General features: G+C 46.9%; 1 protein-coding gene across 3 annotated transcripts in view; it reads left to right on the top strand.

Annotated features, from left to right (window-relative positions):
- GDPD5 (glycerophosphodiester phosphodiesterase domain containing 5) overlaps positions 1 to 23,602 on the top strand; it is a 246,212-nt gene that overhangs the window by 34,914 nt on the left and 187,696 nt on the right. For all 3 annotated transcript variants that reach the window (XM_019530519.1, XM_019530517.1, XM_019530520.1), the window contains exon 2: positions 9,752 to 9,925. In XM_019530519.1, the coding sequence (XP_019386064.1) occupies positions 9,809 to 9,925 (117 nt within the window). In that variant the 5' untranslated portion in view covers positions 9,752 to 9,808. The remainder of the gene's footprint in view (positions 1 to 9,751; positions 9,926 to 23,602) is intronic.

The raw sequence follows: 23,602 nt of genomic DNA, 5'->3' as shown, positions 1-23,602 counted from the left end.
CCTACCCTGGACACTTTTAATAAACATTTGGATGTCTGTCTTGCTGGGATCCTTTGACCCCAGCTGACTTCCTGCCCTGTGGGCGGGGGGCTGGACTCGATGATCTTCCGAGGTCCCTTCCAGCCCTGATGTCTACGAAATCATCATCATCAAATATTGGAAGTGCCTCGCAGTCAAGGTCGATTTGTCTTCCATGACCACTTTATCTGTGGGTCCGAAGACAGCTGAAAGCATGAAGCTATGTATGGTAAAACCTTGCAGGCCAACGAAATGTTTCCCAAAGGCATTTATTTAAAGTGTGCTTGGGGGTTAAGGGTCTCAACTGGCATCTGTTCAGTTTGAAGTTCTCTGTTTCCATTATCGGCATCTCACGATATGCAGTTTCTTCTGCTCAGGACCCCACCGGAAGGCTTGCAGGGGAATTATGCTGACCACTGCAGGGACGGATGGACGGACAGACAGACAGAGAGGGGAGTCTTGCCTGTGGGGGCACTCCTCACTTGGGTGGCAGCTGCTACTGCAAAGACTCAGGCTGCTGAGGAACACGTAGCACCACAGGGTCCTGGGGGCTGCCCCCTGGTGCCCTTTTTGCCCCCCTGCCCCCATCCCTGGAGTCAGGGCTGTTCCTCCCACAGCCAAGCTTCCTGGAGGGGTATTCTCCCATTCCTCCCCATCTCTTCCTCCCTTCCTCCTTCCTACCCCCCATTGCAAAGACCCTTGGCGGGGAGGGAGCCTGGTTGGCACCCCCTCTAAGTCGGCGCCTGGAACCGGTACCCTCCTTGCCCTGCCTTAATTATACCACTGACCCACTGCAGGCTTCAACTCTGATTTTTGCTTGTTCTCCTTCCTTTTTACAAAGCAGTGGAAGCTTTCAAAATAGCACAGTTTAAAATAGCATTGCTGTCCTACTTTGAGTCATTGTAGTAGTTCCTCCCTGCCAATACTGGCTCTGAGCTGCAGGCCTCCTGGTATTGATCTCCCAGCCGGCACATTATGAGCAGCGGGAGATCGCCCAGTTTGAAGTTAAGAGGGCGGATAAAAAATGAGGGAAGGGAAGGAGGATAATGGCGCGGTGTTAAAGAGATACCGTAGGGATAAATCCTTGCTTAAACCCCTCTTTCGTTGCTGTGTTGCAAAGAACCAACGTGTGTTTCTCCGTGCTTGTGTTGCTGTTCGGCTCTATCATAAAACCACAGAAAATGAGGGTGGGAAGGGACCTCAGGAGGTCACATCTAGTCTAACCCCCTGCTCTGTCTGGACAGTAAAGTCACGGTGCCGTTACTGAGCTCCAAGTAAATTGGTTTCATGTCGGGATGGAAACCCGAGCTCCTTTTTAAGATCCTGAGTAATGGGTACAAAGCTGCAGTGGGTGAGGAGGAGTAGAATATAATTACTTTCATTCTGATTTTTTGCTCATTTAGCACCGGGACTGGCTCTGCATGTTACAGCATCTAACAGTATATGGCCCCGATCCCAACTCGGACCTCTTGGCACCAAGGTCCTATTTCCAGTAAGAATGAGCATTCCTCCTCTTCCTGGAAGCCTTCCATTTTATTTGCAATGTAACACCCACATTTTCATGTTGTCACACCTGACAAGTGTCCTTCTGTATTTGCAAGACAAGCAAATTATTTTGTTTGATTGGAAGTGATCAGAAAGCACCGTGTTGCCATTTATGTAATGCCTACTGTCTCCCTGTAAAGAGGTGTGCATGCTAATTATACACCCATACATCTTCATAAAATGCTGCTGCTGTATTTGTAAAAGTCCCTTTCTTCCCTGGGCGGGCTTGCTGGCAATGAGTTCAGTTATTCAGCAGTAAGATATTTGTAGCCATTGGCAGATGATGTGCCTTTCAAGTCAAAGTTGACAGGCCATATGGCTTTTCTGGTGCATGCTGCTAAACTGGAATAACTAATTTGTGTTGTTTTTGCATCCTCCCCCCCTCCCCCCCCGGGTATGTATATAATGCTAACCAGCAGAGGTTTGAATCATTCATGGACTGTATCCTCCACGTCAAAGCTGCAGATGTCATGGGAGCAGCGACTGTAGGGTGTGCAGGTTTTTCATCTTCTGTCTTTTTTAAAATCCATTGCTGGTTAGAGGAGGAGTACACATTCGAGAGATGATCTTGGCGAAGCACAAGTCCCTGGATAGGCAGCAAATTACTGTGGATATTCATCAGCCTGGTTTCCATTAGGCAGAACATTGCTTGTTCTCTGTCACTTGTGTGCTGTGTCCGTGGACTTCTGCTTCTTACCTGGTGACATGCACGCAGGGGAGATGGGAGAACTTTATCTTAGTAAAACTGCAGCGTGATTGAAATCAAAACCACTTATCTTATTGTGACTTCAGGTTGTACAGTTTTTGCATCTGGTTTCATGGCAGTACATTTGTGCTGGCTTTGTTTTATAAACTACTTGGAGCAAATCAAATTTAGATTTTTGTGGCCTGATCCTCCAGGGCACGGCTCCCACCGGAGGAAAGCGTTTCCTTGGAAGTATAGAGGTCTGCGTGTCGGGACCATGTGACGTGGGCGGTGGATTTGCAAATGCAGAGCCATTGCAGGGGACTCCAAGTAGCTGGCAAATGCTGTGAAAAATCATGCAACAAACTTCATGTTCTCTGCCCACCAAACCCCTGGCTAGTTTTGAAGAGTCATGGTCACTTCCTTACTGAAAGATCAAATGAGTTGGTTGGTCTGACATGGACTCTGAGATCGCAGGAGCTTATGGATCTTTTTACAGTATGCAGCCTCTTGTAGGGATGTGGTCCCACTGATGCACTACTGCATCTCCTTTGGCTTTGCCACTTTACTTCCAAGATGGGCCTGTTTTCTACACTGTCCATCCTGTCCACTTTGGTCCTAGCTAGTGGTAAAACTAAGTAGAGCCTGCAGTAGAGGGCGAGAGCAGCCCTCAACACAGAGCCAGGAGGGCTGGGACTCGGCAGAGGGGGCCGGTGGCCCGTGTCAGAGGAAGGCCAACCCTGGCAGTAGTTTTGGCATGCTGTGATCGTGCCCTGCGTTTTGGTAGGCACCTGTTGCTCCTTTTCCATGCCATTAGCAGTTGCATAGCATGTAATGTGCCAGCTGTCTGTATCTGCTGATGCAACGGGTTTGGCTCCTGGACTGCCTTTAGGGGTGTAGAGGCAACTAACAGCTGAAGCTGTACTTGGACCTGACTCCCGAGACAAACCTTGCTTTTGTCAATTGAATGCATGATGTCCCTGCATTGCAGACACGTGCCCGGGACGTGCACTACTCGTCAGCACGTGGACAGCATGCACGCTGTTGTTAGTGACTAAACTGGTGACTCTCAGCCAGGGTACATGACACCCCGGGGTGCCTTGATCGTGTGGTGGGTGTTGCAGGTTGCCCTAATGTTGCATTCTTAGGTTTGCAAACATGATTCACTAGATAAGCCTGGAGATTTAAAATAAATAGAAATCCATAGCTGTCGGTTTTCTGAATTCTTTTCCACAGAAAACCTCTTCTATTCACTTTGTTTAGTCAGAAAACTAAGAGATGGCATTTGGTTTTACAGTGAAAACTAAGAGCATTTTCCAACGGGTGCTGCAGGTTTAAAAACGTTGAAAACCACTAGGCTAAAATGAGTTCACTTGTAAAATGAGGATCTTCTGGGCCTGCTGCAGGGAATGATCTTGTGGATCTCTTATTTCTATTGGGCATGGTGCAAGGTGCTTGGATACCAGCCCCAGAAGATGAAGGTATCTGTCAATTAGAGCTGGGGGATTGAATGCTCTTTTGGAACAGGCATCAAATTAGCGGGGCAGAGTCTCAATTGAAGATCTACAAGGTCCCTCCTGACCCGACTTCTATGAATCTATGAGATGAAAATTGGGAGGAAGTGAGACTGGGAGTGGGAGTCTTCTTACCTACATGAATTTTTTTTGTTTGTTTCTGGCCAAGTGAAATACTTTGTTCAGCCAAAACCAACCAACCAGCCCAAGTCAGCTCCATTTTGGGAGGGTATAATGAGCAAATCAATGGAAATGAAGGGTTGTAGCAATTGGATTTGTATCCCAGCAGTTAGGGCATTTACACAGGATGCAGGAGATACAAGTTTGATTCCTCCAGTGTGTTTAGGGGATTTGAACCCGTATTACTCAAGAGTGTCCTAACTATCGGGCAGTACAGCATGCCGGAGGAGTGCTTGCTTTCAGACTTAGTATACTTGGGAGCGGGGACTGAAACTCAGGAGTCCAACTCCTGTGCAGGTGTCTTGGGTTGAAGAGTTGTCCTGCCTCAAATTGAGTCGTTGATATGAAATAGAAAAGTCTCATGTAAGCCTGAGAGTGACCCTTCCTGGAATACCTTACCCCACGGTGGGTAGGGCACTCTCTCTGAAGGCGTTCCTACCTCTCAAGGAGAAGAAGGGGTTGACCCTGGGTCTTCCTAAGCGAAGGAGCTAAGCAAATGGCTATTAAGAAGAGGATCCTCAGTCTCCTGGGATTATCTGATTTGGAGAAGAGAAGACTGGCTACGGGACATCTGTGTTTGGAATTTGATAAGTCTTTAAATACCTGGCGTTGGTTATGAAAGAGGGTGGTGGCTCTGTGGCTAAAAGGGTATCGGAAGAGGACAGGTGATCTTAAATTGTAGAGAAGGAAATTTAGTTTTGCATGTTAGGGAGAACTTTTCTTCCTACGAGGGTGGTTGAGCATTGGAGCGGGCTGCCTAGATGGATGGGTTGTGGACTCTCCATCCTTTGATGTTTTCAGGAGCAAGCTAGCCAAATACTTATCTGGGATAGTTAAGACAGAGGTAATTTTGCTTTGAGCAGGGGAGGTTGGACTGAGATGACCTCCTGAGGTCCCTTTACGTTTTGCTTTTTGGTGATTCTCTGACTCCTCCTTGGTTGTGACATTTTTCCATTCAAAGCTCTTCCACAAAGGCAGCCTGGGGGAACAAATTGTTCCAGACCAACCAAACCCACATTTCTTTGGCAAAAAAAACTATTGACTTTTTTTTTTTTAAAGCAAATCCTTAGCCCAGCTGTATCATCTCTACAGCACAGCTATGAAAAGACTGTCTCAAAGTGTGAGGACAGCAGCTCTTTCCTACTGAATCCAAAGTTAGCCTGAGGAGAGTTAGCAGCTGCACTGACACCGGAGAGGCGCGTGTTATATTCCCACTGCTAATGGCCTGCTGTAACCTTGTGCACGTCCCCCTTCCCACCCCTTCTCTGTCTTACCCATGTAGGTTGGAAGCTCTTTGGGCTGGGGCGGTCTCATGCATGTACACACGAGCTTCTCAGTTGGGTCACTTAGGCATCACTGCAGTTATGGAGACGGGGGGGCCTGGACACAACAGTTAGACCTGTGCAACTTGGACTGGGTTTTGTACACTGATGTAAATTATTCCAGGATCTGGAGTTGGCAGGTGACCAGCTACATGGACAGAGCTTTTTTTCAGTAGGCACTATTTATGGCGCCTTATGCTAGGTGGCAGGGACTGGCGCCACTCCTAAACAATTGTCATGGGAAAGCTCAAAACACACAACACCAACAGTGATGCATCTGCCCCATTTCCCTCTCCCTCCCCCCCCCCCCCACTTCCACCTTGCTAGTTTTTTGTTTTTTGTGTGGTTTTACACTGGGTTCAAGCAAGTAACACTGTTGTAGGACTATGTCATGTGGCTGCTCCTTTTTTTACACCTGTGTATGAAGTCTGATTACACCAGTAATGTGTTGCGTCTCCAAACCTTTAGGATCAAGGCATAAAGATGAGCTGAACTTTTAACTTGAAAGTTTTAGTCCTCATTCCTGTTTTAACCAGGGTCTTAGAGGTGAAAACATTTCAGCCTCCACATCCTTGATGCTAAGTGTAAACTCTCAAAAAACCTGAGGCTTAAGTGATTCGGTCTTCATGGGTTAATTGCCCACGCCTGGCTTGGACTATTTCAGGTGGAGGGCCGCTTACTGAATTTTGGCAAGCCATTGAGGGCTGCATGACTGGCAGTTGAGGCAGATAACTATTAACTATGTAAATTCTTTAGGGGCCCTGCAGGCTGGATAGAATGGCCAGGTGGGCTGCATCCGGCCCGCGGGCTGCATTTTGCCCACCCCTGGTCTAAGCTGTGTAGAATGAACCGATAAGCAAGTGAACAGACATTCACTTTTGATGCTGGAAATGCAGCTATGTGCCTGCAGTGGCCCAGACCTGAAGCCAGGAGGTGCTAGAGCACGCCTCTCTGCTGGGCTGAAACAGACAGCTCGAAACTGGAGGGGATCTGGACAGAAGTTCAATAAAATGATTCAACTTAAATCAGTTAAGTCTGATACTACATCCATCCAGGTGTCTCTTAAACCAGTTTCGGCCATTTTGAAAGCATTTCACATGCATTGAACTTCTCTTGTGTTACAGATTTGAGCTGGTTTCTTATCACTTATAAACTGGTTAATTAAACATAAACCAGTATAAGTGATACAATGGCGATTTTAACACTGACTTTGAAATGAGGTAAGTGGCAGCTCATGCACCTTTCTCTGAGCTATTTGATCATGCTATTTGAAGAACAGCTCATCTTGGGGCTGAGAGCTGGGTCTGTGCCTGCACCAGTCTCTACCCTTAACATTTCTGCGTTCATCACTGTTGGTTTAGTTCTGCTGTTGGTAGCAACCTTGCCAGTCAATACACGGCCAGATCAGGAGGGGCTACGGACCAGTTATGAGACAATACTTTGTAGACCCCTCCTGCTCTCTGTGTGCTGAAAAAATGTGTCCAAGACATGCCAAACACTCTTCCTAATCTGTTGTGCTCATCACATTATCTCATCTTGGGATGTAAGTGGAGTGGGAGTGACTGGGTGGGGCTGGTTAGTAGAAGGAAGAGGCATATCCAGTGGACCAAGCGTAGGAGGGAGAAAGGGGTGCCTGTCTATGTCTTTCTAGATGTTGCACTTGTAGAATCATAGACAGTGAGGGGTGGAAGGGACCTCAGGATGTTGCATCTAGTCCAACCCCCTGCTCCAAGCAGGAATTTCTCCAATTGGATCATCCCAGCCAAGGCTTTGTCTAGCTGGGTCTTAAAAAAAACTTCAAGGATGCAGAGTCCACAACCTCCCTGGGTAACCTGTTCCAGTGTTTTACTAACCTCCTAGTGAGAGAGTTTATCCTAATTTCTAACCTCAAGTTCCCTTGCTGCAACTTGAGCCCATTGCTCCTCATTCTGTCATCTGCGCCCACTGAGAACAGTCCAGCTCTGTCTTCTTTGCAGCCCCCCTGCAGGGAGGTGAAGGCTGCTATTCAATCCCCCTTGGTCTTTTCTTCTCTAAACTAAATAAGCCCAGTTCCCTCAGCCTCCCTTCATATGTCATGTGACCTGGTCCCCTAACCATTTTTGTTGCCCTTCGCTGGACTTTTTCCAATATTTCCATATACTTTCTGTAGTGGGGGACCGAAAACTGGACTCAGGACTCCAGATGTGGCCTCACCAGTGCTGGAGAGAGGGGAGGAATACTTCCCTTGATCTGCTGGCAACGCTCCTACCAATGCAGCCCAGGATGCTTTTAGACTTCTCGGCAACAGTGGCGCACTGCTGGCTTATATTCAGCTGATTGCCTACTGCCCCCCCAGGTCCTTTTCTGCAGAGCTGATGCCCAGCCAGTCCCCCCCAGCCTCCACCGGGGCATGGGATTACTCTGTCCTAAGAGCAGGACTTTACACTTGTCCTTATTGAACCTCATGAGATTTCTTTTTGTCCAATCCTCCAATTTGTCCAGGTCACTCTGAATCCTAGCCCTACCCTCCAGTGTATCTACCACTCCCCCAGCCTGGCATCATCTGCAAACTTGCTGAGGGTGCGCTCCATCCCATCTACCAGGTCGATTGATGAAGACATTGAATAAAACCGGCCCCAGGACTGACCTCAGGAGCACTCCACTTGATGCTGGCTGCCAACTAGACCACAAGACATTGATTGTTACCCTCTGAGCCTGACTGTCCAGCCAATTTTCTGTCCACCTCACAGTCCATTCATCTAATCTGTATTTCCTTAGCTCACTGGTGAGAAGGTTGTGGGAGTCTGTATCAAAAGCCTTGCTAAAGTCAAGGTATATCATCATGTCTACTGCCCTTCCCATATCCACAGAGCCAGTCATCTCTTCCTAGAAGGCAATCAGGTTGGTCAGGCATGACTTGCCCTTGGTGAATCCGTGTTGCCTGTCCATAATCACGCTTTTCTTCGCCAAGCGCTTAGAAATGCATTCCTTGAGGACTTGCTCCATGACTTTTCTGGGGCGTGAAGTGAGGCTGAGTGGTCTGTTGTTCCCTGTTCTCCTTTTCTTTCTTCAAGATGGCCACTATATTTGCCCTTTCCCAATTCTCCAGGACCTCCTCCAATCACCACAAGTTTTCACAGATGATGGCCAGTGGCTCTGCAATTGCATCAGCTAACTCCCTCAGCACCCTTGGGTGCACCGTGTCTGGCCCCATGGACTTGTACACGTCCAGCTTTTCTAGATAGTCCCTAATCTGTTCTTGCACCATTGTCAGCTGCTTACCTCCTCCCCAAACCGCTGCTGGATGCAAAAGTCTGGGAGCTGACCTTGCCTGTGGAGACTGAGGTGAAAAAGGCATTGAGTACTTCCACATAATCTGTCACAAGGTTGCCTCCCACATTCAGTAAGGGACCCACACTTTCCCTGATCTTCCTCTTGTTGCTGCCATGCTGGTAGAAACCCTTCTTGTTACCCTCCCTGTCCCTTGCTTGCATGGACTCCAGTTGCTCTTTGGCCTTCCTGACTTCATCCCTGCATGCCTGAGCAACGCCCGTATGTGCCTCCCTAGTTGTTTGTCCGTTTCCTTTTCTTTTAAGCTTCCTTTTTGGGTGTTTAGCTCACGAAAGACTTTCCTACCAAGCCAAGCTGGTCTTCTGCCGTACTTGCTAGTCTTCCTGCACATTGGGATGATTTGTTCCTGCACTCTCGGTAAGGTTTCTTTAAAATACAGCTCTCTTGGACCCCTTTCCTTCTTGGACTGGGGTGTAGAGGCAACCAACAACTGAAGCTGTAGTTTGACCTGGCTCCCAAGGCAAACCTTGCTTTTGTCGATTTGGGATCCTGCCCCTCATTTCCCCAAGCGAGTCCAAGTCTGCTTTTCTGAAGTCCAGGGTCCTTACTCTTCTGCTCTCCTTCCTTCCTTTCCTCAAGCTCCTGGACTTAATCATTTCATGACCGCATGCATACTCCTGCGTATGACGGCTCTTTTAAAACCTTTGTTCTTACCAATGATTTAATTTGCTTAGTGTGGAGAATAAAAGACCGGGGGAGGGGGGTAGTTTTAATAACTGGTTTCCAATACCTGAAGAGTGATTACTGAGAGGATGGAGATAGGTTTTGCTCTGTGGTTGTAAGGGACATAACTAGGCTTCAAGCTGCATCTGGGAAAATTTAGGATGGAGATTTGGGTGGACTTCCTGCCCCTGAGGCAGGCTAGTGAAGTTGGGGGGATGTTTGTCCCTGGAAATTTTCAAGAGCAGGTTGGACAGACGCTTGACTGGGATGGTTTAGTCGGGGACAACCCTGCCTTGATCAGGGGGCTGAACTAGGTGACCCGAGGAGGTACCTTTTCAGCCTGGCTTTCCTATGATCGATCCTAAGGCCTTGTTGAGTAACTTAGCCAAGACACCAGCAGGGATCAAACTATAGCCCTAGTTGCTAACTGCTCTCTGTGTCCATCAAATTGCTTAAATATCTCAACTTCCACTTTTTCTCTTCCCTTCCTCTAGGCACTCCTAAGACCTGATGGATTTCTGCTAGCTTGTTCCTGAAGAGCTGGGAAGAGCATGGTTAAACACCAACCGTTGCAGTACTACGAGCCACAGTTATGTTTGTCGTGTCTGACGGGAATCTATGGCTGCCGTTGGAAACGGTACCAGCGGTCACATGATGATACAACAAAGGTTGGTAACTCGTTGTCTGGCCCCTTGCACGCCCATTGTTCATACACATTTTGAATTGCAGCCAGGCACTGAGAGTGTGGAGGTTGCTTTGAATGTGCAAGTGGACTTCAGTTTAAAAAAAAAATCAAATCGAAGTGTTGGATGTCATGCAGTGTGATTGCTTGATGTGTTTGAATGGAGGATGGGATTACTGGCCGGAGCATTTTTGGGATTTCCCTGCATGCACTGAACTGAACCCACTGGAGAGCGTTTGACCCCATGGAGCAGGAAATGTGTTTGCTCTCTGTCAGTCTTCCAGCCCTATGTATTACACAGACATTGCTGGTTTGTCTTGGCTCCTCATTTTCAATTTTGCATACGTTCATTCCTGTATATTGAAGGAGACTTGTGTTATCATCATTCTTTAATGAATTAAAGACCGTGTGACCGCCTGGAGGCAGCTGTTTTGTCTCCATTAAGTCTGACCATGCCAGGGGAATTGCTTCATAACTGGCTGAACTGCATCCTGGTTTCCCTTAAGAACAGGGCAAAACACTAGACTGGCACGCCAAGAGTCCTACCTCTGCTACCGGCCTCCTGAGTGACCTAGGGCAAGTCCTTTCACCTCTCTGCTTTACCTTCCTTTGCAAAATGAGGATGGTACTACTGATGTGCTCCATTAGTGAAGTGCTTTGGAGAATTAAAAAAAAAAAAAAGCCAAGCAGATGAGCTGAGTATTAAGCGGTGGTGATAGTGCAGATGTTAATAGCAAATCCTCGTCAGTGGTCTTGGGGCTTGAATTCCTGAGTGCTGTCCTGTTTCTTGGAGCTGCCAGGTGCAAGAATTGGCAGGGCTGAGTGTTTCTGCTGCTGTGTTACGGAGGCCTCTGACAGGTTTTCCACTGTCTGCGAGGGAAGGCAGATTGGTGGGGAATCACGTGGACTAACCTGGGAAGCTGGAGTATCCACAGTGCTGGCAATTTCCCCCCACTTCATGTAATGTCTAGGTGTTTTGGCAGGGTGAATTGGGGTCTTAATTCACCTGCAGAAAGGCCCATGAGAAATCTGAATGCTTGCACTGCATAATCTCTCTAGTCCATCCCCCGAACACTAGCTAATATATGTGTACCACTGAAATCCCTTACGGTTGCTTTTTTTCCTCCTTCCTATCTCATTTTTAGTGTGCATCTTTCTCTCCTTCTCTCAAGATCGGGACAAAGTCATTTGTCACAAAAATGCTTCTAGGAGATCATTTTTCCAAAAGCTCAAAGTTTTGCTCCAGTGACTATTAAGAGCATCTACTACACGAGGAGGGATTTGTGTCAATGGTGAGGGCTCTACTTGTCTAGAAGAAAGATGGCCTGAAGTAGAATTACTCTGCTGTGCTGAGGGGCTCTTGCCAAAAGGCTTCCCGTTCTGAATTGCAGCCAGCGTTGAAGTGCAGTTGTGTAACGCGGGGAGGTTAGTAACTCGTGTACTCCATCCACAACCCAAACAGTAGAAACAAGTCTCCGTTATAACTGAAAATTAGTATGCAGGCAGATTTTTGTTGCAGTTTAGCAAGCTGCTGTTCTTTGTGTGAATGCATATGCACAATCCATATTGCTCTGTTTACCCCGGGTGCATTCAGCTATCACTATGGCGGGCATTACCTGTATGCACAGAGTGGTGTCTGACTGCTGGGATATTTTTTGTTTTTGTGTCACCACACTGGTTGCATGTCCCTATGTGTCTCTTTGTTTAATTACTCGCAATTCTTAAAGCAAACCATGCCAGAACATATATTTTGCTAGTTAAAGATGTAGGTGAGTGACCAATGCCAACGGTGCCAAGCAAGTCACGCGTTGTGGGCGCTGTGATTGTTTGCTCTCCCTGTCAACCTTCAGTTTTAACTACTTAAAGTTGCTGCTAGCCCTAGAAACTTAGGGTCTGGGGGGCAACGTGTAGCCTGCTGGTTCTGTGTTGGTGGCGGCTGATCCGTGTGAAAGAATAGTGTCAAGTGCCTTGTCTGGTACTGATCTTTTTTTACTAAGAAGGGTCATTGGCAGGGTCAAATTGCAAAGCTGTTGATATGCTAAAGTGTGCGTGTGTACGTACATACGTGTGCATGTGCATACATGCACATGTGTGCTCTTGGAAGAAAGCCTAGTAAGAGCATCCTTTAAACACGGGGACCTCAATTGTTTTTTTTTTTTTTGAGGTAGGTGGAGAATCCGTAACCTTAACGCGGTTGCAGGGTTATCAAACTTGGTTCTTCTTTCCACTGAGGTTCATAGCCTCTAGGAGCGAGCAAGATGTGGGAGAACCAAGATGCCAACAAAACGAGTAGACCCGCAATCAACAGTATGGCAAGTTGTGTTTGGTCTTCCTGGGAACGTTGAACAAAAATCTGAGTCGGGAGGCTAAAACCCTGGAACGACCAACGTTGCAAAATATGTGCTGTCCCTTCCTGAGCCCCAGATGCTTTTGCTTGGGTCTAGAGTTGGCATTTTTTGGTTTTCCCCCTTCAGTTTTATTGGCCCTTCCTCTGTTGAGCAAGGGCCAACAGCTGTTGACCCTTGCTCTATCCACGCTTGCCCAATAATCATTTGTCACGGTGCATCGGTGTGCTGCAGAGAATGGATACCGCTGCTGACTTAGGCTCACAGAAAGCTGGGATTGCAGCCTCCTGCACTTTAGCCCCCAGAAAAGACTTCTTGAGCCGAGGACAACTTCAACAGGTTATCGTGGTGGTGACAGTATTAGCACTTTCCGTTCCATGGACTAACTCTCAGAGAGGGACTCGGATCCGGTACGTCGCACCGAACCAGGGTGTTTCCAAATGATGTCAGGAATAGCTAAATAAGGAAGCGACGTATTAGGAGCATTTCGGTGCCTTTACTTCTCTGATTATAGTTTGCTCTGCCCCTTGACTTTCTGACTCGAATGATGCTACCTGAAGTGCAAGCTCCTGCTCGGCGTGGAGTAAGTGTCCAGCCTGGAACCTGAATATTTATCCAGGGTGCTTGTAGTTGAGGTGCTTATCGGCTGAATGAACTAAGCCTGGATAGACACTTCTCTCACTCCCTCCTTGAGGGAGTTGCCAACAATGATCTGGTGTGCTGGGATGCAGCATACCCAGACTTTTTGACTCCACCGGTATTTGGGCAGCGTGCCAGGATTCCAAGGCCGTGCGTTTAATTAGGGTGGAAATTTACATATGTTAATTGCCTTGAATAGATGTGCACCCAACCATAATATTTGTCTTTACATGTATCGTATTTGCTCGATGCATAAAAATTGCTTGGTAGATTTGTCCTCAGTGGAGCGCTGAAACTGGGGTAGCGTTATCACTACTTATAGTTGCAAGGAATAGGAGCTGGCAGCTGTGCTCTAAGTGTCCTTTAACATGCCCCTGGCTTTCAGCATAATTCAAAGCGCATCTGATTTATTGACCCATGCAAAGCGATCATCATTTAAGGAGGTGGGGTAATGCGTCTAACCGCTAATGCCAATTCTCATCTGGGGTTAAATGGTAACCCTGCTGATGTGGGCAATAGACTTCCACCATCATGCTGACCAGGTGACCGTTGCACCCCTTGGTTTGCTTGGAAGCCGCTGTGGGCTGCTGCAATGGATGCTGAACGAGCCGTTTTCCAAACGCGGCTCGCTTTGCGGAGCTGCAAGCTGGAAGGCTCGACCTTCAGGATGCCAAACACTCTTGAAATCTGCTGAAGTTTAACGCGTGTTGCTGGACTGATATCCTAGTGAAGTGCGTTTTAAAGGTGTCTCCTTTCTCCCCTGCTGGTTCAAAAAGCATGCAAGCCAGGCTTCCTGTTGCAGGCAAGATTTACATGAAAATGGGAATTTTAATTGTAAGTTTGAGTTTTCAGTAGACAGCCTCCTGGAATTGTAATTATTTCCTACCCTTCATTAACCTTTCTGACGAAAAGGAAGCCTGCCCATTCTGCACGTGTGAGTTCCTCTCCCCATATTGGGGTTTGTTTTTTTTTTGAGCATCGAGTTGCAGCTGCAAAACTCGCATCTCCCTTTTGGCTCAGGCGTGACTTTTTTTTTTTTTTTCTTGTCCCTAACCTTCTTGAGAGATCCTCTTTCACATTGTCAAATATGAATGTGGTGCTTTAATAAAAGGTGTATAAAAAGAAGCCATCTCTCCAGCATTCTAGCAAAAGAGTCCTTTTTTGGTGTTTGGCAGCATGAAATAAGCAGCGATCTAGTGTCAGCTTGCTTGTAAAGCCCCAGAAAAAGTGTTTCGGGATGAAACCCTAATCTAATCAGACCACCCTGCTCCAGTGTTGAGGGATCTGCAGCCCCGGATGCATAAAAGAGACCAGTTCAAGCATCTAAGCACAAAGGGTAGCTATCTGCCAGATCCCTACCTTAGAAAAAGCAGTTTTCTTAGGTAGCCATCAGATAAAGCTATCTAGTTGATGGATTCGTAGCAATTAAACACGCCGAGAACAGCCTTTTTAGTTGCAGGATATAAATATGATGCTCAAACTGTAGCTTGCAGGCTTTTTGCCTTACCTGACCTGATGCTGAGGATGGTAATTTTTATGATGGCACTTGCTAGCAATGCTGTAGTTCAGTGACTGATATCTCTTCAGCCATTTAAAATCCACACAAGCTGAAATGTTACAGGATGAAAAGGTCTGCTTCTTCCCTTGTGCTGATATAAGGATAAGGCTCCAATTTACATCGGTGGCGAAGGAGTCAACCACTTCCGTCAGCGTAGTAGTGAAATGAGAATCGGCTGTATTGTTTGGATTTTAAGTCAATCCTGCATATAAATTGATCCCATGTTTTCAGGTTCAATTTTAGCAAAAACTGTTTTCCCCTGAATAGATGCCAGTAGTTGCTGATAATGATTTCAGCTGTACTTGTCCTTACAAAATCTCACAGGAGAATCAAATGACCAAGAAAAGCATCCGAAGGGTTAAAGCCCCTGAATGCCAAAATAAAAACTGTATTGAAAGCATTTGAGTTGCCGCTTGCTTTTTGTGCATGCAATAAAAACACCTAATACTGAAGTCAAGCCTGTGGGGAGCTCGATTTTATAGGCTGACCCTGTGAATAAGTAGAGCTCAGTCTTTTCAACCTTTTTTTTTTTTTGAGGTGGGGGGGGCGGGGACAGAAAGTAGGCTTCCTAATGAGAACGTTAAAGTATAATTACAGCATTGGGGAGAAGGATCTGTGTTTGCGCCAAATTCTTATATTTGAACTGCAAACCTCATGGCCTGAGCACCTAAGTTTTAGCCCAGGAGAATTTTTTGTTTTGTTTTGTTTTATTTTGGACAATGTCCATAAAATAAAAATGTAACGATGATCGTCTTTCAAGCCATCTAACAAAAATTAGCAAGCGGTTCTGAAGCTGGTTGCCTTTCAGTAATTTAAACATTGACCTGATTCCTTTTGTGGAGTGTCAGGAGGTTGTTCAGGTCGGTTTGTTTGCTACCAGGCCCAAGGCAGCTTTGGTAGATTAAAAAGTGACAACCAAATCCCTATTACAAAGGCTGCGGGATACGGTTTGTCTTTCTGCAATAGGAAGACGCTAAACTTTTCATTGCCGTTTGTTGCTAACCCTGCCAACTTTAAGGCACAGGCCACTTTGCTTAACTAACTTGGGCGCGCCCAGAGAAGCACGTGTGTGTGGTATGCTGTGCTGCACACTCACGTGCCACACACTGCACGCACTACACGTGTGGGTGTTCCCCGTGCTGCTGACTTGCAGCATGGAGGGGGTTTTTTGTTTCTGGTTTTTTTTTTTTGGACACCCGGAGATCCCAGTTTAAAAAAAAAAAAATTGTGTCCAAAAGAAGTGGGGTGGTGCACATGGCAGCAATGTGTGCCATCTAAACTTGGCAGCTGGAGCCATTCTTCAGCTGGTGGCTGGGCTCCCTGCTGCCACATCGCTGGAGCTGTAGCCCCCAGAGGCTCCCAGCACCCCAGATAAGGCTGCTGGTCCATCCTTCCCTACCTCAGCTGGGGTAACATACTGCACGGGCATTCCCTGGAGACGAGGAGTTGCATATTGTGTTGCTGCTGTTTTGTCCCCAGGGAAATGCATGTTCCTGCTCATGGGGACGTGCCCCTTCGGCACATCAGCCAACTGATTCTGATTCAACATGCGCTCTCTCAACGTGCCTTTGAGCCCTTACCTTGTTCTTGGACTCATTTGTCCAAATCGGCGCCTAAACTCCAACTGAAATTTCTGTAGTTTGCAAAATTCATGTTCTTCTCTCATCCCTTCTCATTTGCACCTCTCTGCCCAATCCTGACTCGAAGTAGAAGCACTGACATACCATCCCAGGCTGTCAAGCTGGGGAGATGCTGCTGAAGCCACCAGTGGGCCTGTCCCTGGGATGCCTTTTTTGGTTGTGTGGGGTGGGGGAGGGGAAGGTCTGTGTAGCTGGTGCAAACACCAAAATCAGTATTTTTTTGGAGCCCAGTTATTGTAAAATGGGGTTGGGGGAGCAGAAAATCATACAGTTGACTGTGTGGGCGCAGTTCTCTTGCACAGGGCCTCTGTGTCCCTGTCTCTTATTTGCTCTGCATGAGTGTTAGCGACGTTGCCGTCCTTCTAGGAATAGTTTTGTTGCTCTTGAGGTCAATGTGCTTTTTCTCCCTGCAGCTGCATTTCGGCAGTTCCTCTGCGTGTGCCACATAAGCGCAAGAGCCTGTAACCCCCGACATACCTGTAAAAACAGCTGAAATCCACAGCACTTTGACCAAGTACCATAATCGTACAGTGAAGGAAGAGCAGGAGAGGAGCTAATGTGAATGTCTGCCTTGAAATCAGGATGTAGTTTAAATCCACAAAGATGGGGAAATTAAGTCTAAAAGAATGATGTTCTCTGTCCAATTGTCTCGTTAAAAAAAAAAAAAAAAATTATATGGCTAGCCGTGGGGTTTTATTTTATTTTTTTTGACTGGCAATTTAACAGAGCTTATTTTATAACTAAAATTTAGGTTAGAGACGGGGAGAGAGAAAGCCTTTGTTTAAAAAAGTTAATGGCTTAGAGTCCAATGTAATAACATCCTAATTTTGCTTTTGCAGCGCAGGACAAAAGATGTTGAGATCGTCTCTCGTGACACTGAGACGTTAATTGTGGGCATGCAAATCTCTTTCAGCCGTACGCGGCTGCCTTTGCCTTGTGAACTATATTTGCCCTCTGCGTCTCCAGCACATTTTGCACGTTAATGCTCTGGTGTACGGTTTATGTATTTGCGCTTGGCAGGTCGGCCTGTGCTGTGAATCATGAGCCCTATCAGGATGCATTGAGAGCACGGTAATATTGTAGCTGCAAAGTAGCGTTTAATAGATCGGCCCTTCTATATGTAGCAACTGCACCACTCTTTCACAGATGACAATCGGAGCAAGTCCCTGGCCCTTATCTACACTATGGAGCCTTTTTCTCCCTGGTTGTTGGCAGCTCCCACGAGTGGAGAGCATGCTTTCTATTGGCATAGCTACCCCACCTCCTCGAAGAACACAAGCAAGCGGATGCCATTTTCTGTTGGCAGCACTTTGCCCACACCAGGGGCTTTGCCGGCACACCTACTTGGACTGGGGAGGGTGATCTCGCACTCCTGCTGTGATACGATCACGCTGGCAGAACCGTGCAGTGTTGACCTAACCCGAGTGCTAAGATGACGCCCTGCCCACCTCGACGATGGATGGATCCCGCTACAGGTACAGGGCGGTCGCAAAATGTCATCGGCGCATTCTCGGGGCCCCGCTGCCAGAAGCAGAGTTGTCCTGCTCCGCCAAGCGGTGGGATGGAGGTGGCTTGTTGGCTCTTCCCGACGGCCTCCCCTCCCGTTACTTATCCGAGAAACCCCCAGTTTGTCATATTGATTGGTCATTGTGTCACGTCCCTACAGCTACTATCCGAATTGCTCGCGTGCCGAAGCAGCCTCTGAAATGCAGCAGGTGCGTCTGGCCTGCTTCTGTTTCTTAACTTCCCTGGGCTTCTCTCTCAGATGGTGATGTCTTCTGGGCATGCATCTTTCTCCTTTCCTGCCTGGCTGTCTCATTCCCTTCTTCCCTGGATCTTCCCTTTCCGCTGGTATCTGACAATTTTGCTAGTGGCGCTTATTGACCCATTTCTCCTCCTCTTATGTAGCAGTTGGGCTCTGCTTAGTCAAGCAGTCTCATGGTCCTTCGTTTCAGTAGCTTTAAAGCCTCCGGGCTGTTTGCAGTGAAGAAGCACTGGCTCGAAGGAGAGGCAGCGCCATGGTCTCCGGTTCGCTAGCAAATGCTCCATGGAGCGTTGTCTGGGAACCCGCTGCACAAGAAGCGCCGGGTTGCAGTATTTAAGGATGTCAGACGCGCGGCTGGGAGGAGAGCGACCGTGACGTGCGCTCTAGCCAGTCAGCTGGAGTGTGCTTGGATTGACCTCGCAAGCCTCACAGCTTGGCCTTTTTTCAGCAAACAAGCTTTCACGGTTTGAGCTGGGAAACATTCAGTCCCGCTAGGAAGTGGTCATTGCCCTACCATCGTAAAGTGCGTACCGGCAAAATGCCCGCTACAAAGCGCTGAGCCCCCGGGAGTGCGTATCAACTGATGCACGTCCCAGTGCTGCGTGGGGTGGGTAACACAGGCCGCCCCACCCCAGGAGCCTCCTCCGCGAGAGCCGAGGGAAGACAAATCAGTTGCTTCCAAATCCTGTTGCCTCTCTCCCCGTGCGGGTGCTCCATGAATGCAGTGTTACCCTGCCAGCAAGCCCTTCAGTCGTGAATCCGCCCCAGCTCTCCAAGTTTCTTCAGTTTGCCAGAGTGCATTTTTAACAAGCTCCATTACCGGAGTGTGACCGTTGGAGGATTTCTGGTGCTTTTGCACGGTTTTGCGGTGCGAGTTTTAGTTAAAGTAGGAGGCTAGAGAGCTGGGTGCACTAGCACAGCTCCCCCAAGCTATTGTAAGGCATTTGAGAAGGGTGGGTAACATTTGGGGAGTGTTGATACCCGGTCCTTTGCTTGAACCGGTAGGAATCTGCGTTTTCAGCATGAGGGGCTGTTGAAAAGAGCTGTTTGCCAGGATCGGCACCGAGGAGACTCCTTAAGCGCTTGGCTTATGCAGTTCGGCAAGTAAGATTGGGCCCAACGTTTTGCAGAAGAAAATGCCATTCTCCAAAATAAAAGGCATTCCCGGAGGTCACAGCTGGCTCTCCTCCATCTAGAGCCCTTGAATGACTGCTGGACCCTCCTCAGCGTGCAGAAGCGCTGCCAAGCCCAGAAGCCGTCAGCCCCGGCTTCAAATTCCAGTAACAGACAAGTGCTTGTGAATGCCGCTGAGGATATCCTGACGTGTCGGGTGTCTTGCTGCTCCCGCCGACCTGAATAAATAGTGGGGAAGAGATTCTGGGATGGATAGGAAGCAGGGAAATGGAGCGGTAGCCGGGTTCAGTCATGTTGGGATTCTCCAGGGGCTGTGGGGTGGATGCCAATGAGAACGCGGATGTTTTAAATTTAGCACGGATTTTAAATTAGTGATCATACTTGCTTAAACGTCTGAGACAGAGGGGTCTATGGTGGCTTGTCAAGTGTCTGGATAACGTGTAAATCAGCCCCTGAGTATGGCTGGCATGGAGATGAATGAGGGCTGCTGGTTTTGTACATCAGCAATCATCCTCATCTCAACTAGTCTGAACAGAAGAGAATGTATATACACATGTACATGTACACAAATACACATATACACACCTACACAGACATACATATACACACGTACATGTGTGTCTGTGTGTGTATCTGGATATATCCTAGATCTATTCCCAGCTCCTTTATTTGGGCAAGTCACTCGATATATCTAGATAGATATATACAGAAGAAAATATATACACATCTACATATACATATGCATACATATACACACATACATATGTGTGTGTGTATATAGATAGATAGGGATATAGATATAGAGAGATATATACATACACACATACGTATACAGACACACACATGTTTGTGTGTATATGTATGTGTACATGTGTATATATATTCTCTTCTGTATATCTGTGTATATATATATATAGATATATATGTGTAGATCTAGATATATCAAGTGACTTGCCCAAATAATGGAGCTGGGAATAAAACCAAGAGTCCAGTGACTAGTGGACTCCCGTGCACTAACCAAAGCTTTGTCCAAACTTTTGTTTTCAGTCCACAATTCTCTAATTATTTGGGTGTAATGTATATGGCCCAAACTTGCCCCCACTTCTCTGTGCCCTTCTGTGACTTTGCTTGGTCAGTGGTCTAGGGAGGCTTCCATCTCTTTGTGCCACTTGTTCATCAACTGTTTGCATTATGTTGACCTGAAACATAATGGGCGAAAAGGGCTCCACATTATGGTTCCTACATAATGAAGGCTGGTAGCTCATTAATTCTCTTAAATAAAATCCTTGGACTCTTGCTGAAACAGAACAAGGCCCTCTGTGTACACTGGAGCACTGCAAAACAGCCTATTTGGCAGCCTGCAAGGTTGCAGAGTTTCTGGGCTTTGTGTCCATAAGTGAGAACGGGAAATGCTGGAATTAAAAGATGTTAATGAGACCATGAAGGCACATTATTTGATATAAAAGTTAATTGAGGGCTGCTATTAAAACCCCTGGTGCCGCAGGTTAAAAGAATACCTCTTCATACTTGGTGTGTGTGTGTGTGGGTGAGTGTCCATGTCTTCAAAGCAGAATAACGACTAGCTCATCTTCAAAATCTGACACCAGTGAAAGCATTATCCTGTCTTACGTATTGAGGAAAAGGGAATGTACGGAAGCTCGGGGCTATGCAACCAGTTGGTAGCAGAATTGGGACACCAGGGCAGGGTCGCGTGGTTCTGGCATTTGTCCTTTTGTCTCTAGAACATGTTCCCTTGTTAAGGGGAAAACTTGATTGTAACGTGATTAAATGTGTGGGTGATGGATCACAGACTTTGCTAGGGTGCCTGCTCTAATATACGGTAATGGGAAAAGGAGATGGCGACTCTGAGGCTGTGGAAGGCAGTGGTAGGAAACCCTGGGGTTGGGAGAGGGAGATGGAGGTAGAAGACTGGTCGTCAAGTAGTGCATGAAGTGAGGGTAAGATTTATTAGCAAAAGGTAGCTTGGGCTCACTAACAACCCAAATGTGCATCATTTGCAGTGAAACACAGATAATGGAAGATCTCTTAGTCCATTAGTTTTTTATAGATCGGACCAATGGGTTGCTTCCTGTATAAATCTATGTTTGTGATAGCAAGATGTCAAGGAAGCGATGGGTCATCAACCCTTCCCTTCTAGAGCAGTGTCTCCCGGTGCGCATGGCTGTGTGGGAAGTGGAAGTTGGGCTAAATGGTGAGGGCTGGTGATCAGGATCCTGGTTTTCTCCAATTTAAAAAAAAAATCCCCAGTTTTTGGTTAAAAAAAAATAGTAACCCCCCAAATCCACGCTTTTCCATGATTAAAATGAAACACAACTATATGTAAACGGTCTATAGTGGTGCTTCATTTTAATCATGGAAAAGTGTGGATTTGGGGGTTTCTTAGGAATACATCCTAAGTGTGCATATAGCAGTGTTTCATTTGAATCATGGAAAAATGCATTCGGGGGTGACTTTTTTTTTAACCAAAAATTGGGGATTTTTTTTTAGTTGGAGAAAACCAGAGTCCCTGCTGCTGAGGCCGTATACATGGAGGATTTTTTTTTGTTCTCTAGTCCGTGAAGACCCAGAGGAGTTGTTTCTGTATTGTCTGGAAACCGGAGACAGAAATCCAATCCTTCATGTGCTGCTTAATACTCTACCTATGACACTTTTATTAAAGCTGTTTGTCACACAACCCATTACTTTAATGTGAGGAGCTTGGATTATAATGATGCAACTTGCCTTGTTTAGCCTAGCCTAGCAAAGCAAAGGCGGCGAGGGTGATAGGAGCGCTCTCTGCGAATACATCTGGGGTGGGGGATGCCAGGGGGTGGTGGTGGGCTACAGCGTAGACAGCAGTGATGGAAAGGAACCACTTAACAATGTTTGTACAAGAGAAAATGAGTATAACCTACTTGTAGAAATTCAAGTTGATAACTGGAAAGCTTCTAAATATCAGGCTCTGGAGCAACTATCCAATTAGCGCAATGGGGTGCGAAGAAAGGAACAGAGTCTATGATGGAGCTTGCTCAGGTTGTGCAAGGGATGATGTGATGTTTGTCTCCAGTTGCAGGGGCTTGAATTCTCTAAATTTGAGAGGGTCCCCCCATTCCTATGAAAGGAGGCTCTTTCTACCTGACTTAACACGGGTATCCCTTAGCCCTCGCTGGAAACGTGGATTTTTCTAATTGTGCATCTAATTGTGCAAATTGGGCTTATTTCTGAGGTGAGCCCGTTCCTCAAATGGAGACCCCCAAAAAAGCAGCACTTTCCCTAAGACTGAAAGAAAGGTCTTAATGAATGAGCATGTCTTCATGGGGCAGGTGGTACAGTACTTGTGTGCGTGCGTATGTGCATGCTCATAGACCCTCTCTATAAAGTCAAAAGCAGGACGAGACCCTGAGCTTGTCTGCGTTGCCACCAAAATTGCCATGCATGCAGCATGCTCTCGTTGGACTGCAATTCTGGTGCTAATGCAAACAAACTCAGGGTGTCTTCCTGCTTTTGACTTGGTAGACTCTGGGGAGACTTTTTGGGGTGCTTTAATTAATCAGTTGCTGGTTGTAACCTTTCAGGCAGGGGGTGTTCCTTGTCTCCCTTTTGTGGGGGGGGGAGGGTGTTATTTTTTTAATTCCCCATTAAAGCAGAACAACTTTAGCCCTCCGATCACATAACTGTGCGCCTGGCAGTACATGCTGAGTTATAAATAATGAAACGGGAGACAAGGCGAGTGGCTCGAATGGAAGGGCTCTGGTAGCGTTGGGGGCACTTTACAGACACCGTCGATAGTGTTTGTGCTTACGCTGGCAGTTGCGTGATCAAGATACATTTTTTGTTGTACAGTGTGAGAGACGCTATCGTTAAACCAAAGATATCTGTACTCCTAAAAGTATAATAAAAAAGGAGAGTGGAGCAGACAAAGACTTGAAACACCTCTCGGCCTCCCTCTTCAGCATCTTCCTTCTATTGACAGTATTGTTTATGCGGCAAGGAAAACTGAGCTACAGCAGCTTAATTAGAAAAGGAAATCAGGCTGTCCATAATGAATTAAGTGGATGTCCCCTGCTAAACTCTTGCTCCTCTCTTAAAGAGAAAGTGGAGTGATTTATGAGACAGCTTTTCTGTCCAAGTAGCTACGTCCTGGGATTGATGCTTTTAATGAATATTGGGAATTTCCCCCCCACTTCGGTGTTAAACATGTGGGGCAAGGAGAATTTGAAAATGAAGATCTTGTCTAATGGGCCACTGGCTTTTTTGTGTGCAAACCACTTGCTTTATATCAAAGTGCTTGATAGATAAATACATAATCCTTGCTTGGCAGATATCTGGCCTAGCACGATTTGAATACAGGCCCCAAGCCAATGAACAGAGCAGACTTGACAGAGCTGTATCGTCAGAGATGAAGAGGCTCAGCTTCGTAGGGGAATAGCAGCAGCTTTCTCAGCGCGACTTGGTGGGGGGAAGATTCACCAGTTGGGCCACAAATACCCATGAGATTTGGTTTGAAATTCATGAGAATGTAAAAATCATGGAATTGGAGTTTTTTATTTGCCTCCTTGTATTCCATTCTCCACCCCCCCCC

This window comes from Crocodylus porosus, unplaced genomic scaffold (assembly GCF_001723895.1).
Source record: "Crocodylus porosus isolate Cpor-Errol unplaced genomic scaffold, CroPor_comp1, whole genome shotgun sequence".
Taxonomy (NCBI): domain Eukaryota; kingdom Metazoa; phylum Chordata; order Crocodylia; family Crocodylidae; genus Crocodylus; species Crocodylus porosus.
This window is presented reverse-complemented; position numbering and strand designations above follow the sequence as displayed.